At 37.0% G+C, this 14,216-nt stretch overlaps 1 protein-coding gene across 1 annotated transcript in view; it reads right to left on the bottom strand.

The window, feature by feature from the left end:
- Positions 1 to 1,753: 1,753 nt before the first annotated feature.
- FCHO2 (FCH domain only 2) overlaps positions 1,754 to 14,216 on the bottom strand; it is a 126,046-nt gene continuing 113,583 nt past the window's right edge. The window contains exons 23-26 of the mRNA XM_027520554.1: positions 8,205 to 8,404; positions 7,402 to 7,466; positions 4,449 to 4,613; positions 1,754 to 4,131 (exon numbers count right to left, since the gene is read on the bottom strand). Of these exons, the coding sequence (XP_027376355.1) occupies positions 4,109 to 4,131; positions 4,449 to 4,613; positions 7,402 to 7,466; positions 8,205 to 8,404 (453 nt within the window). The 3' untranslated portion in view covers positions 1,754 to 4,108. The remainder of the gene's footprint in view (positions 4,132 to 4,448; positions 4,614 to 7,401; positions 7,467 to 8,204; positions 8,405 to 14,216) is intronic.

Consider the following 14,216-nt stretch of genomic DNA (forward strand, 5'->3'; position numbering starts at 1 on the left):
AGTCATGTCCAACTCTTCGACCCTATGGACTGTAGCCCTCCAGGCTCCTCTGTCCATGGGATTCTCCAGGTAAGAATTCTGGAGTGGGTTGCCGTGTCCTCCTCCAGGGGGTCTTCCCGACCCAGGGACTGAACGTGTGTCTGTCTCCTGCATTGGCAGGCAGGTTCTTTACTACTAGTGCCACCAGTCAGAAATTCTGTGGTTGATCTGCTGGCCAGCTCATTTTCAAGCCATTCCCAGCACCTTCTCCTTTATCATTTAAAAAAAAAAAAGGCTACTTTAAACAATTCTGCCCCTTACACAATTCTGGCCAGCAGGAAATAAGCAGAAATGTGCTGGAAAAGCTTTAACTCTCCTGACAAAAAGGACAGACATACCTGAAACTGCCCCTCTCCTAGCTTTGGATGAGAACATATAATCTGAAGCTGTGGCAGCCATATCGCAACCATAAAAAAATGCCAAGAGAATCACTTGTTCTGTCCAACAACAGCAACAAACAAACTCACAGACTTTGTGATGTGAAAAACACTTTGTTTACAACATTTTTAGTTTTATTTTGTGTTACTTGCAGTTAAAAAATTACTGACAATGAAACGCTGCATACTAAAGCACTGGTTTCTGAGTTATAGATAATCATAAATATCATATATAATTAGAAGAAATACAGAAATAATCAGATATAATTTAAAATAGGGGTAAAATATGTATATATAGCAAGAGATGATGGAATAGACCCTTTGAAGTGAAAGCCATAGACACCATTAAATACACATTTAGGAGAAAGGAATAAAGTAAGTTAACCAAATAGAGAAAGGCTAGGATACATGCCAGAGGATTACTGGGTTATCAAAACATGTTTTCTTTTCCTCCTAGGCACACAGCCACACTATATATTTCTCATCTTTCCTTGTAGTTAGTTGGGAGCACAGATCAAGTTGTTGCTAAAGGAATGTGAACAGAAATAATGCCAATTCTGGGCCTGGCCCATAAATACCCATTTTCTCTCTTTCCCCATCCACTGGCCAAATGGAGAAGACTTTGAGCAGAGTCACAAAAACAGAGGGAGCCTGCCCTGAATTACTGTGAGGAGCAGAGCTCTTCCTCCAACGTCCTTAGAACTGTGATGTGAGCAATACTATTTTACAGCGTTTAAGGTTGAGACCTTACTTATTATAGTAGCTAGCATCATTCACTATAACAGGTGGGAGCAGGGGAAGGGGAAAAAAGAGACTAATGAAGAAATAAGGTAAGTGAAGTGTATGACATGAATGTAAGAGTGCTACCTGTTCGTTACACAGGGTCCCCAACCCAACACAACCTGTCCTTTTTATGACATAGAGTCAGCAAAATTTTTAATATTTATGAGGAAATCTTTTTCAAATTTTTTTTTAACTCCTTTCTAAATCCACTGGTTTCTGAAAGCCTTGATGTTCCTTGGAAGAGTATAATTTTGAAACGGCAACACTGTGTTCCTAAAAAACTGGTCAGGGGGAGAGTATTTGCTAAAGCTTAACATCAAGTTAAGTATATTTAGAAACCAAAATAATCCCTTGTTAAACAATTTCTACATTTTTGGGTTATATGCTAACTGAAGTTTTCCTATATAACCAATTAAAACTTAGTAAATGGCTGTCTAAATGGTGATACAAAGTTCAAAACCAATTATTCATTACTTACCAAGCCTGCCTTGTCATAATGTCTATGACATAGCTATTATTACCATCAACAAAAGTACAACACACAAACCAACTGATAAATTATATATTACATGTTTATTAAGGGTACAACTTTTATGTAAAATTTACATTTTTATGAAAAATCAAAAATATTTACAAAATATTGTAAGATTTGCATTGTTCTAATTACAACTCAAAGTAGTAAATAACAAATCTTAAAAACTCACATTTGTTAAGAGTTCTGTGTTTACAAATTCTTGGTTAAAGAGGCAGCTACAAAGTTTATCACTATACATAAGCAAGAACCAGCTTGCTAAAATACATTTCCCATTGAAAATCTATTGGTCTTTTTTTACACCATTAGTGGATTTTTAAATGAAAAAATCAATATAAACTCATATGGCTTCAAAATTGTAACCTGCACCCGATACAAATTTATGTACCAATACTTGGTATGAGGACTGGTAATTAAGAAAGTGCAGAAGTATAACCATTTCACTAGTTTGTACATTTTAAGGTAATACTTGATTAAAAACAAACATGGTGAGTATAATGGTGTCTATCCAATAATAAAATATTAACTTCCCAATAAAAGCAGTTTGCAAAGCAATTACAGTTAAGATTCCAGTAAGGGACTGTAATTGGCATTTAAAAGGGTACAATATGTTAGAAATTCTAATTCTGTCCACTATCTAGTCAAGATGAAAATTTTAGCAAATTATCTTATGTACTGCTTTAGTCAAATCTAAATTTAGAATGGGGCTAACACTGAATATATTTAAAAAGCACATATTGTGTTATATATATATATTGCTAATGAGTAGATTTTCTGCTGTATTTAATATAGCAAGATGTTACATAAATGTATAGAGGGAGGGATTTTACTTTCTGTAGAGCTTAAGAGAACAATTAGTGATTTTATATAAATTTACTATATATAACACAATTTATTACTTCTATGCAAAATGCAGGACACTGGTACTTATCCTTATAAATAAAATTCCCATTTGTAAATTATGAAACTGTGTCCAAAATATTTACTTCCTTCAATTAATCAGGATTTGTTATAAAGTTAGGTTTTTTACTATTTAATATTAGTAGCTTATTTTAAGAAACGCTTAACCCAATCCATCGTTTCAAATAGTTTCCTCATTTTTAGCAGGTGGTGATAAGAAAAAGAACATAAAAACTGCCAATTTTTCCAAGTGTTGAAAATGCCAAAACTGATCTTTTCTAAAGTGTGTTCCTCACAAACTACTACAAACTCATGCTCACATCACATTCAGTAAATAAATATATAAATTTCCAATAATAAGAGTGAGGGGAAATGTTAAGTTGAGAGTGAAAATGCCTGTTACCAATTTACCATTAAGGTGTTGCAGAATTTTTTGATAAGGTTAAGATGGAACATTTGAAGGTAATCTTTTCCCCTGTAAACATAGGCTGTTAGTTATATTTCTCTAGTGGCTACAGTGTAACACTAAAGAAGGGAGCCAGGGTTCTTAAGTATAAATTGTCCTCTAGTTATTCTGAATTCCCACTGCAATTGCAACCAAAGATTTTTATAAAAAATCGCAATTATCTTGTAAAAATTCTTGACTAAGATTCTGAATACAAAATCTGGACCGTGAGGAAAAAAGTGAGGCACATTAATGAACACAAACTGGATAGGCACATTTCTGGGTTTTGTTATTGTTTTAAAGGCACACGTTATGCAATCCATATAAAAATAAATTAAATCTAACAGCATTAATTCATCAAAACAATCACAACTTCTATAAAGTTAACTGCAGAAGCAAATTTCTCTGCTGTCTTTTGCAAGCTTATTTTAAAACACATTGCACTTGAGGATTAAAAAAAATCATATAAAACACCATTTACACTTTATTAATATGTTTATATGAGAATCAAATTATAAATTTTGCATACACCTTGGACTCTGGTCTGATTACTTTATGGCACATAACTCAATTTGATTGAGTGTTATCAACATTATCCCAAACTTAGAATTCACGTTCTGTTTGTATCCATTTAATATCAAACTTAAACGTTTTTAAAAGCTACCTCTGACTCTAAAAACTTATAGAAAGCTAAATTATCTTGTGCTTCCTCTCCTGAAATTTCAGGCCTCATATTACACTAAAAGCCCCTTTTTCAACATAGACACTGAAGATAAAATTTCCAGCCTATAAAAACTTCATTTTACTGAGAATCTGAATAAATGTGCTTCCTGAATATTGCAGTTGATCATTTACAGCGTTGAAAATCATTTCAGTGCTATTTTCTTCGGTGACTCACTTCAAAAGTGCAATTTAATGTTTGTAGTTAGCTCTTAAAGATATAATACAAGTCAGAATAGTGTTTGGAAAGAAAAATAATGCAGAACGGCAGGTTTGTACTACTCCCTTGAGCCAACCACTTTCCCAGGTCCATCAACAATCCGCCAGGTATCGTCCTGGAAAACACCAAGTAGACCTTTGCCATTATAATTTCAAATGAACTCAAAGGAGGACATTTCCACTGTGGTTACAGACACAAACCCCAGTTCCCATCTGCTGTTTACAGTACATTAGAATCAGATCACAGGTGTTCAGCTATACTGACCATGAGTACTCTCTCTCCCAGGCGTGTCTCTATCTGGCACTTTGTACCAAAGGTCAAAGGAAACATTTACATGCCTTCAGACTATAAACTACTTGAGAGTCATTTAGTAACTATTAGAATATAAATGTTTCCCATGTACATGAAAAAGCTTGAAATCTCCCAACTTACCAGTGGCAAACCGCTTCTTTACTAAGGAAAGCCTGTAGCCAGTGCCTACAAGTTCAGTATCTACTCCTGAGAGGGTACTTCCCTCGCTGAGGAATTGCACTGCAAGTGTTGTGGGTTTACTGGGTCCTTCTGAAAGATCAAATTTTGCTCTGAGGGACCCAGAACCTATAAGGAAGAAAAGAAAGAATTTATACAGGATACTATTTCACACCAAAAAAGGCAAGTGAGCAAGTAAAAGCTAAAAAAAAGTCAATCCTATTCCAAATTCTTTAAACGTATAAGTGAATCACTGTCCTGTTTTCAAATCAGATTTTAGTCAGTGAATCTGAATTTTCATTAAGTAATCTTAATCCATGCTTCTCCTTGACTTAATAACAGTCTTCAGAGGGATTTACTATTGATATTCCTACACTCTGTGTGTGTTGAAGTGAGTCAAAAGACAAGTAAGACTGAGGACAGGAAGGAAGGAAGCCCTGGAAACAATGAATGGGCATTAAAGCCAAAGGGAAATGACTGCTGAGTACCATGGGGCAGGAGAGGTAAAGAAGCTAAGATAGCTAAGATTGGGAAGAGCTGTATCAGTATTACCTCTGTATTCATCTTTCTTTTTAAAATCATGCCAAATATGTCTGAGGGGCTTTCTTTTCAATGTAACCATGTATTCCACATTCCTCAGTCTAATAGTCTGGCAGAAATAGTATATAATTATGAATATTATAAATTTATAGTATTACAAATGTACTATACAAAAGAAACTATCAAAAGCTATGGATACAAAGCACATAAAATGTTGTGGGGATGATGGGGTCTGTTTCAGGAAAAGGTAACTACAGGTGCAGAGACGGGAGAGCTGACAGCACGATGCATTTAAGGTAACTACATCTATACCAGAAGATCAGGAGAACAGATGTAAGTGGAGCAAAGTGGCAGAAGACGATAGACTGGTAGCTGAGGAAAGCTCTAAGTATCTTTACAGACCACAATAAGAAATAAACGTAGGGAGCCACCAAAGACAAGGAAGACAAAACATTTCAGGTAAGAATCTTAGAAGGGCAACAAGGTACAAGATGCAAGGCAGGGACACCACCTGAAAGTCAATAAAATGGTCTAGGACTCTAGGTGACAGGAAAAGTGTGTTTGAACTACACTGGGGGAAAGGAAAGAGGAGAATGAATTTGGAAAACATTCAGGAGTTGAAGTCAAAGGGTAAATAGGAGGAGAAGCCTAAGAGGGAGGGTTCCCAGGTTTCCGGTTTGAGAAAAGCAGACAGAATTGCTGGGTAGAAACAGTGACATTCTGTGATTCCCCGTGCAGAAACTGTACACCACAGAGAGAAACTTGAAAGAAAATATAACAAAGACCCATCCTATACTACTGTACCTGGTGGCACACAGATCAGTTGGGAAAATGAGTTGCTGTCTAACTCTTAGCCCGTGTCCAAGTGCTCCCTAAGCTTTTAGTTTGTGATATGCAACTCAATTCTGTGAAAGTGCGACCACAGGCCAAGAGCAGCCAACAGGGCAACCCTTAAACTTTAGAATATTTCCTGCTCCTCTCCGGAGCATAAAGCCAAAACAGAAACAGACTTCTACTTTATCGTATTCTAGTTTGGAGATATCTTTTTAAAGGTTGACTAACCAAATCAGAACCACACTTGTAAGATGTGGTTCTCACACAGTCCTCACATAGTCACTCTGATACCTGAACAGCAGAGGGAAACTATAATTACAACACCCAGTTAGAAAATTTGTATCCTGTTTTTCAGAGAACAAATTCCCTTCTTGGCAAATACCTACAATAACACTGTTTCATTAAATATGGGGAAAATATTAAAATATAAAAACCCTTTCTTCCTTGCTAACTGGTTGTACTTCCAGTTTCAACTAGGACTTTCAGTTTTATCTCCTAGTCATACAGCTAGAGTAAAAATCAGTACATTTGCCACTTGAGCACAGGCAACCTTTAAGTACCAAATACAAACAAAGGAACCAGAGATTAGCTGGGTTAGGAGTGTGGTTCTCTAGTCGTAAAAACCTAGTTCAGCACAGGAGGTGAACAATACAAGTATGTACCTGGTCTTTTATGCAGAAATACCTTTAAGAAAAACTACTGATGATATATTGTAATCACATGATGCTTAAAATGTTCAAAAGGAAAAAAGTGAGTAAAACTTGAAAAGCCAAAAAACCTACCTAATAGGAAAAGTTATTGGAGATTAATTAGGCATTCAAAAGAGATAGGAGAAGTCTCCTTTGATTAAGAGAAACTGCCATTAAAATGTTAAAGACTGTCCTGGGAATTATATTCTAAACTGAGTGAGAGGATACACTAGGAGTGACCAACTGACTAGTAGAGATTTCTCTGCACTGTGAGCACACATGCAGATGTGGTGGGCGGAGGCGATTACCTTGCTTCTTCTTGAAATAATGATCACAGAATTAAAGGCTGTTAACAGTTTTAATAAGGGTATATGACCAAGGAAAGGTTCTCTTGAGAAAGAGTAGGCAAGATAGGCAAGGGGAGTTTTTAAAGCCTGAGAGCTTCTGTACTATTTCCGGGAGGCCAGGCAGACCCCATTAACAGAATGAACTAAACAGCATGTTAATTACTTTAATTAGTTATCAGTTTCAATTATCACGTTTCCCAGACGTCTATAAATTAATAGGTATCTTCTCATGTGCTAACATTAGTTAGCACATGAACATAAGGAATATTTACATAATATTTATAAAGTTATAGCAAAACATTTTCTCACAGAGAAAGCACTTTCAATCTAGAAGAAAAAAATGTGTTCTGAATCTCAATTGGTCCATTCTTTAAGGTATTAACTTCCACCTAGTGGTCAGTTCTAGAACTGAAGGCATGAAATTCCAGGAGAAAATTTTCCATAAACATGCCTAAAAGATCCATTTTCAGTGCCATTATATTATAAACAAACCATGCACACACTTACCTCCATTTTCTGATTTTTCCGAAATACCAGACAGTTTCCAAAAGGCTTTCATCTGTTCTGCATTCCTGTAAGAACAAATATCTTCAGCTAATGTGTCTAGTATGATGCCTTCCTTGTACATGGATGAGCACTTCAGTAAATACATTTTAAATATTTCACTAGAACTAGTGCTAAATTTACTTTAGAATAGTATCACTGGTGAAAATGTGTTTATGAATAATATAAACAAAATACTATTCTTTTTCTTAATAAGTAGATATTTACCAAATTATATAATTCTATTTCTGTTGATAAGAGAAAGGAAAACAATGTATAGGTGATCGAGTACCTTCATTACTCAAGGAAAATAGTTTTATTATTAAATGGTGAAGCAGATATAAACAAAGAATCGTCAGAGTATATACTAACATTAATGGAGGAAGCAAGAGAGGCAGTTAAGAGATGGGACTAATACTTAACACTAACCAGGTAGGTTTTCCTATAGATATGCTAGATACTATATTTAACTCTGTAAAATAATTATCTTTTTTAAATGAAAAAAGTTTAGAGAAGTAATGTACTTTGAGGGTAAAGTTGTACTGAATCACTCAAGTCTGGGTGGGGACAGCAAACTTGGTTTGTTTATTCTGGGTTGAAACTACTGTAGCTTGACTAGTAAAATCTACAATACATTTTATAACATGATTTCTATGTGAAAATACACTAAAAATTTTCAAACTTGCAAGACAACTTTCAGAAATGAGGTCCTATACTGGGGGACTGCAGACAGAAATGTAGTAGGAATTCAGAATCTACTTACTCACCATATTGCAGGGGGAAGGGACTGCATGTGTGTGACTCCGCCGTCCACTGGTACCACCACCTGTATGTTGGAGAGCACGCTTGGCGCCACCATAGCTTCCGGGTTGTACTTATAATCCACCCTAAGATCTGTGGTGCCAGCACTACATTTCCAATATGTGGCAAGATTTAGAGGAGTGGACTGAATACCATTTGATGACACCTTTAAAGAGAGAAAAAAACAAACAACTGCCTTTGACCTACAAAGTAAACAAGTCATACTGACATATACATGAACACAAGAGATCACCCATTCAAAAACAATAATGAGGGAGTTGTCTGTTGCTAGGTAGAGTGAAGCAGGCTCATCTCAAAGGTATAAGCATGACTCTCAAAGTGTAGAGCTGGGACTGTTTACATCAAAATTTCTGTGGTGCTTGTGGACAATGCATATTTCTCTGGCTCCAAATGCAGAAAATCTGGAGGCATTGGTGATATTAGTGTTACCATTGCTGCTGCTGCTGCTAAGTTGCTTCAGTCGTGTCCAACTCTGTGCGACCCCATAGATGGCAGCCCACCAGGCTCCCCCGTCCCTGGGATTCTCCAGGCAAGAACGCTGCAGTGGGTTGCCATTTCCTTCTCCAATGCATGAAAGTGAAAAGTGAAAGTGAAGTTGCTCAGTTGTGTCCGACCCTCAGCGACCCCATGGACTGCAGCCTACCAGGCTCCTCCGTCCATGGGATGTTCCAGGCAAGAGTACTGGAGTGGGGTGCCATTGCCTTCTCCAACCATTGCTGCCTTCCAAATGCAGAACATCTGATTCAACAGGTACAGAAATCAGGGTGTTAACCACATGATTCTTATTTATGCAGGTAACATTTGAGAATGTCAACATTCAACAGAAAATTCTAAGATTCTTCATAAGAATTTAGATTTAAAACAGAAAAACTGGGTCACCATGCAGTTCCGCAAGCCTGGAGTTGGAATACTCCAAACTCCAAATGAAATTTTAATCACAATCACTTACTTCTTTTCAATGAGACCTACTCTGATCATCCTGTACAGACTTTTCTTTCTCCATAGCACAATATACATTATTTACTTATTATGTTTACTATCTCCCTATGCTATTCATAGCAATTAGCAAGCATTGAATAATACATACTTGCTGAATGAATGATAAAATAAATACTTGGAATAAACTTTAAGCCAACTTAAGTGGCAGTACTTTTTTATTCTTTTAAGTCTATTTCCTAGAAACATAAGTCATTTTTAATACAGTTACCCTATTAAAAATTCAAACAAGACATAAGAATATGAAAATAGGAAACTTATCCCTTGGCACTTACTCCCCACTGTTAATCTCATGGTACATACACTTCCAGACTTCCTAGGGATGCAAACGAGATCTGTCTCATTCTTTGAAATGGCCATAATAATTAATCAATCTCTTTCTCTGTGGACATGTACTCGAGTGGTTTCCAAACAATGCTGAAGTGAATATCCTTTGTACCTTCCAACCCCATCTGTGTGATTTCCAAAGAACTGATTTCTGGAACTGTTGAATTAAAGGTTACATCTATTCAACAATCTAATAGAGTTACCTTCTAAGAGGTTCTATTAATTTGTACTTCTATTAACAAGTGGTAATTTCATGGATAGAGGAGCCTGGAGGGCTACAGTTCATAGGGTCACAGAGTCAGACATGAATGAGCATGCACACCCACACACACCTTTTCTAATAGAGCAATCTTTTTCATTTTGGTCAATCTAATGAGAACTAAAACTGGTATCTCATTGTTGTCTTAACAGTCATTGCTCTGATTACTACTGACATGGAGCATCTTTCTAAAAGTTATCTATTGAATTATTCATCTTTTACTTGTAATTTATAAGGATCCTTTGAAGTAAACCTTTTGATCTATTTTACATAATACTTTTCCCTCAGATTAAATACTGACTCTGTTTAAACAAATATAAACACACACAGATTCATTTCTTTCTGTCTCAAGTATCTTACTCGCTTACTGCATGTCGTCTGGGTTTGTAGTATACGTAGGTCTTCCACACTTGAAGATTAAAACATGTAATAAACACACGGTACACATGCACATATACCCATGGGTATACATATATTCACCCAAGCTTTTAGTGTTTTTTATGTTTTTATTTGGGCTTCCCTGGTAGCTCAGCTGGTCAAGAATCTGCCTGCAATGTGGGAGACCTGGGTTTGATCCCTGGGTTTGGATGATCCCCTGGAGAAGGGAACAGCTAACCACTCCTGGAAAATTCCATGGACTGACTGTATAGTCCATGGGGTCACAAAGAGTCAGGCACGACTGAGCAACTTTCACTTCATTTCACTTCATGGCTTGATTTATTATTATTAAACATTTGATACATGCAGATTTTATTTTGGTTTAAGGTATGAGCTGGAGATTTAGCCAAATTTTCCCCTCAAATCTCTAGTCTGTTGCCCCAATTTCACTTATTGAAAACTTCATCATTTCCACATTGTCTTGAAATGCTACTATGTCATATAAGCAGTTTTCTGTTTATTCTTAGATCTATTTCTGGATACTCTCATCTTTTCCATTCATCTGGCCATCTATTGTTCTGCCAGTTCCAAACTATTTTAAATACTGTTGGCTTATAATGTTTTCCCATTAAAACTAAACAGTACTTTAGGTTACTTTTTAAAACATTTCTTAATTTTCCAGGCTTTATGCTTCTGAGAACTTAAAAATGATTGTCAGGTCTCCAGAATTCACCAAGTTTTTGATCAGGGTCACATTGAATTTATAAGCTAATTTAGAAACAGATTTTACAAAATAAGTCTTCCTTTTTAAAGTATACCTTTCTAACTATATTCAAGGCAGAAGAGATATGTTTCTTAGTTTGAAAAAAAAATTTGTGTGTTCACTGTAGCCACAGGAAAGGGATGCTATAATAGATCTTTTTAAAAACAATTCTGAAGTATAAATGATATATTAGCTTCAGGTGTACAATGTGGTGATTTGATATTTATACACATTGTGCAGTGACCACAATGATCATCACAGTAAGTCTAGTTACTGGGTGTCACTATACGTATATACTACAAATTTTTTTCCTGTCCTGAGAACTTTTAAAATATACTCTTAGCAACTTGGAAACATGTAACCCAGAATTAACAACTTTGGTCACCATGCTGTGCATTACATCCCATGACTTACTTATATCTACAAGTCCGTAATTTTTTACTCCCCCCGCCCCCACTTCATGCATTTCACCTATGCCCAGCCCCCTGTGCCCCAGTGGTTACCAATCTGTTCCCTGTGCCTATGAACTTGGTCTACTTTGTTTGGTTTTATAGATTCCACATATAAGAAAGATCCTGCGATTTCTGTCTTCCTTTGCTTGACTCATTTCACTATTTTTTGCCAATACCATGTTTCCATTACTGTGTCATATGGTTTGAAATCATGGAGCGCAATGCCTGTAGCATTTTGTCCTTTCTCAAGATTGCTTTGGCTACTTGACCAAATCCATACAAATTTTGTGAATCCATACAAATTTCAGGATAGTTTATTCTATTTCTGGGGCTTTCCTGGTGGCTCAGTCAGTAAAGAATCTACCTGCGCTGTGGGAATCCTGGGTTGGGAAGATGCCCTGGAGGAGGGCATGGCAACCCACTCTAGTATTCTTGCCTGAAGAACCCCCAAGGACAGGTGGGCTACAGTCCACGGGGTCGCAAAGAGTCGGACATGACTCAGAGACTAAGCACATTCTATTTCTGTGAAAAAATGCCACTGAAATTTTAATAGGTACTACATTACATCTGTTTGGGTAGTATGGATATTTTAACAATTTTAATTCTTCCACCAATGAGCATGGATTAGCTTTTCATTTAGTTTTGTCTTTTGTCACTGTCTTCTAGTTCTCAGTGTACAGGTATTTCATCTCCTTGGTTAAATTTATCTCCAAGTATTTTGTTCTTTTGATTATTTTCTTAATTTCCTCTTCTAGTTTATTATTAGTGTACAGAAACACAACAGATATATTTTGGATTCTGCAACATCACTGAATTCATTTATTATTCAGTATTTATTCTAAGTTTTGTTTTGAAGGAGTCTAAAGGTTTTCTACATATATTATGTGATTGGCAAAGAGTGATAAAACTGGATGCCTTTTCTTTTTCTTCCCTAATTGATTTGGCTAGAACTTTTATTACTGAATAAAAGAGTTAGGAGTGGGCCTCCTTGTCTTATACCTGCCCTTAGAGGAAAAGCTTTCAGATTTCCACCACTGAGCCTGATGCTAGCTGTAGGCTTGTCATATATAGCATTTTTTATGTTGAGGCACACTGCCTCTGTACCCACTACATTGGGAGTTTTTAATCATAAATAGATGTTAAATCTTGTCAAATTCTTTTTCTGTAATCCACTGAGATGAGCATATGATTTTCATCTTCCTTTTCTTAATGTTGTATATTATGTTGATTGACTTCTGGATGTAAAACCATCCTTGCATCCCTAGAATATATCCCACTTGATCATGCTGTATGACCTTTTTAATGTATTACTTAGTATGCTATTATTTTGTTGAAGATTTTTACATCTATATTCATCAGGGATGCTGCTGCTGCTGCTGCTGCTGCTAAGTCGCTTCAGTTGTGTCCGACTCTGTGCGACCCCATAGACGGCAGCCCACCAGGCTCCCCCGTCCCTGGGATTCTCCAGGCAAGAACACTGGAGTGAGTTGCCATTTCCTTCTCCAATGCAGGAAAGTGAAAAGTGAAAGTGAAGTTGCTCAGTCGTGTCTGACTCTTAGCAACCCCATAGACGGCAGCCCACCAGGCTCCCCCATCCCTGGGACTCTCCAGGCAAGAACACTGGAGTGGGGTGCCATTGCCTTCTCCGATTCGTTAGGGATATCAGCCTGTAATTTTTTTCTTGTTCTGTCCTTATCTGGTTTTGGTATCTGGGTAATGCTGGTCTTATAAAATGAGTTTGGAAGTCTTTCCTCTTTTTCTTTCTTTTTTTTGGAAGAGTTTGAGAAGTTCAGTTCAGTCGCTGAGTCGTGTCCAACTCTTTGCAATGCCATGGACTGTAGCACACCAGGCCTCCCTGTCTATCACTAACTCCCGTAGCTTGCTCAAACTCATGTCCATCGAGTCAGTGATCCCATCCAACCATCTCATCCTCTGTTGTCCCCTTCTCCTCCTGCCTTCAATCTTTTCCAGCATCAGGGTTTTTTCCAATGTCAGTTCTTCACATCAGGTGGCAAAGTACTGGAGCTTCAGCATCAGTCCTTCCAATGAATATTCAGGACTGATCTCCTTTAGGATTGACTGGTTTGATCTCCTTGCAGTCCAAGGGACTCTCAAGAGTCTTCTCCAACACCACAAAGCATCAATTCAAAAGCATCAATTCTTCGGCACTCAGCTTTCTTTATGGTCCAACTTTCACATCCATGTATGACTACTGGAAAAACCACAGCTTTGACCAGATGGACCTTTGTTGGCAAAGTAATGTCTCTGCTTTTTAATAAGCTGTCTAGGTTGGTCATGAGCAAGAGTCTTTTAATTTCATGGTTGCAGTCACCATCTGCAGTGATTTTGGAGCCCCCCAAAATAGCCTCTCACTGTTTCCATTGTTTCCCACCTATTTGCCAGGAAGTGATGCAACCAGATGCCATGCTCTTAGTTTTCTGAATGTTGAGTTTTAAGCCAACTTTTTCACTCTCTTTTTTCACTTTCATCAAGAAGCTCTTTAGTTCTTCTTCGCTTTCTGCCATAAGGGTGGTGTCATCTGCATATCTGAGGTTATTGATATTTCTCCCAGCAATCTTGATTCCAGCTTGTGCTTCATCCAGCCTGGCATTTTGCATGATGTGCTATGCATATAAACTAAATAAGCAGGGTGACAATATACAGCCTTGACATACTCCTTTCCCTATTTGGAACCAGTCTGTTGTTTCATGTCCAGTTCTAATTATTGCTTCTTGACCCACATACAGATTTCTCAGGAGGTAGGTAAGGTGACCCGATATTC

The sequence above is a fragment of the Bos indicus x Bos taurus genome, chromosome 20, assembly GCF_003369695.1.
Source record: "Bos indicus x Bos taurus breed Angus x Brahman F1 hybrid chromosome 20, Bos_hybrid_MaternalHap_v2.0, whole genome shotgun sequence".
Lineage (NCBI taxonomy): Eukaryota > Metazoa > Chordata > Mammalia > Artiodactyla > Bovidae > Bos > Bos indicus x Bos taurus.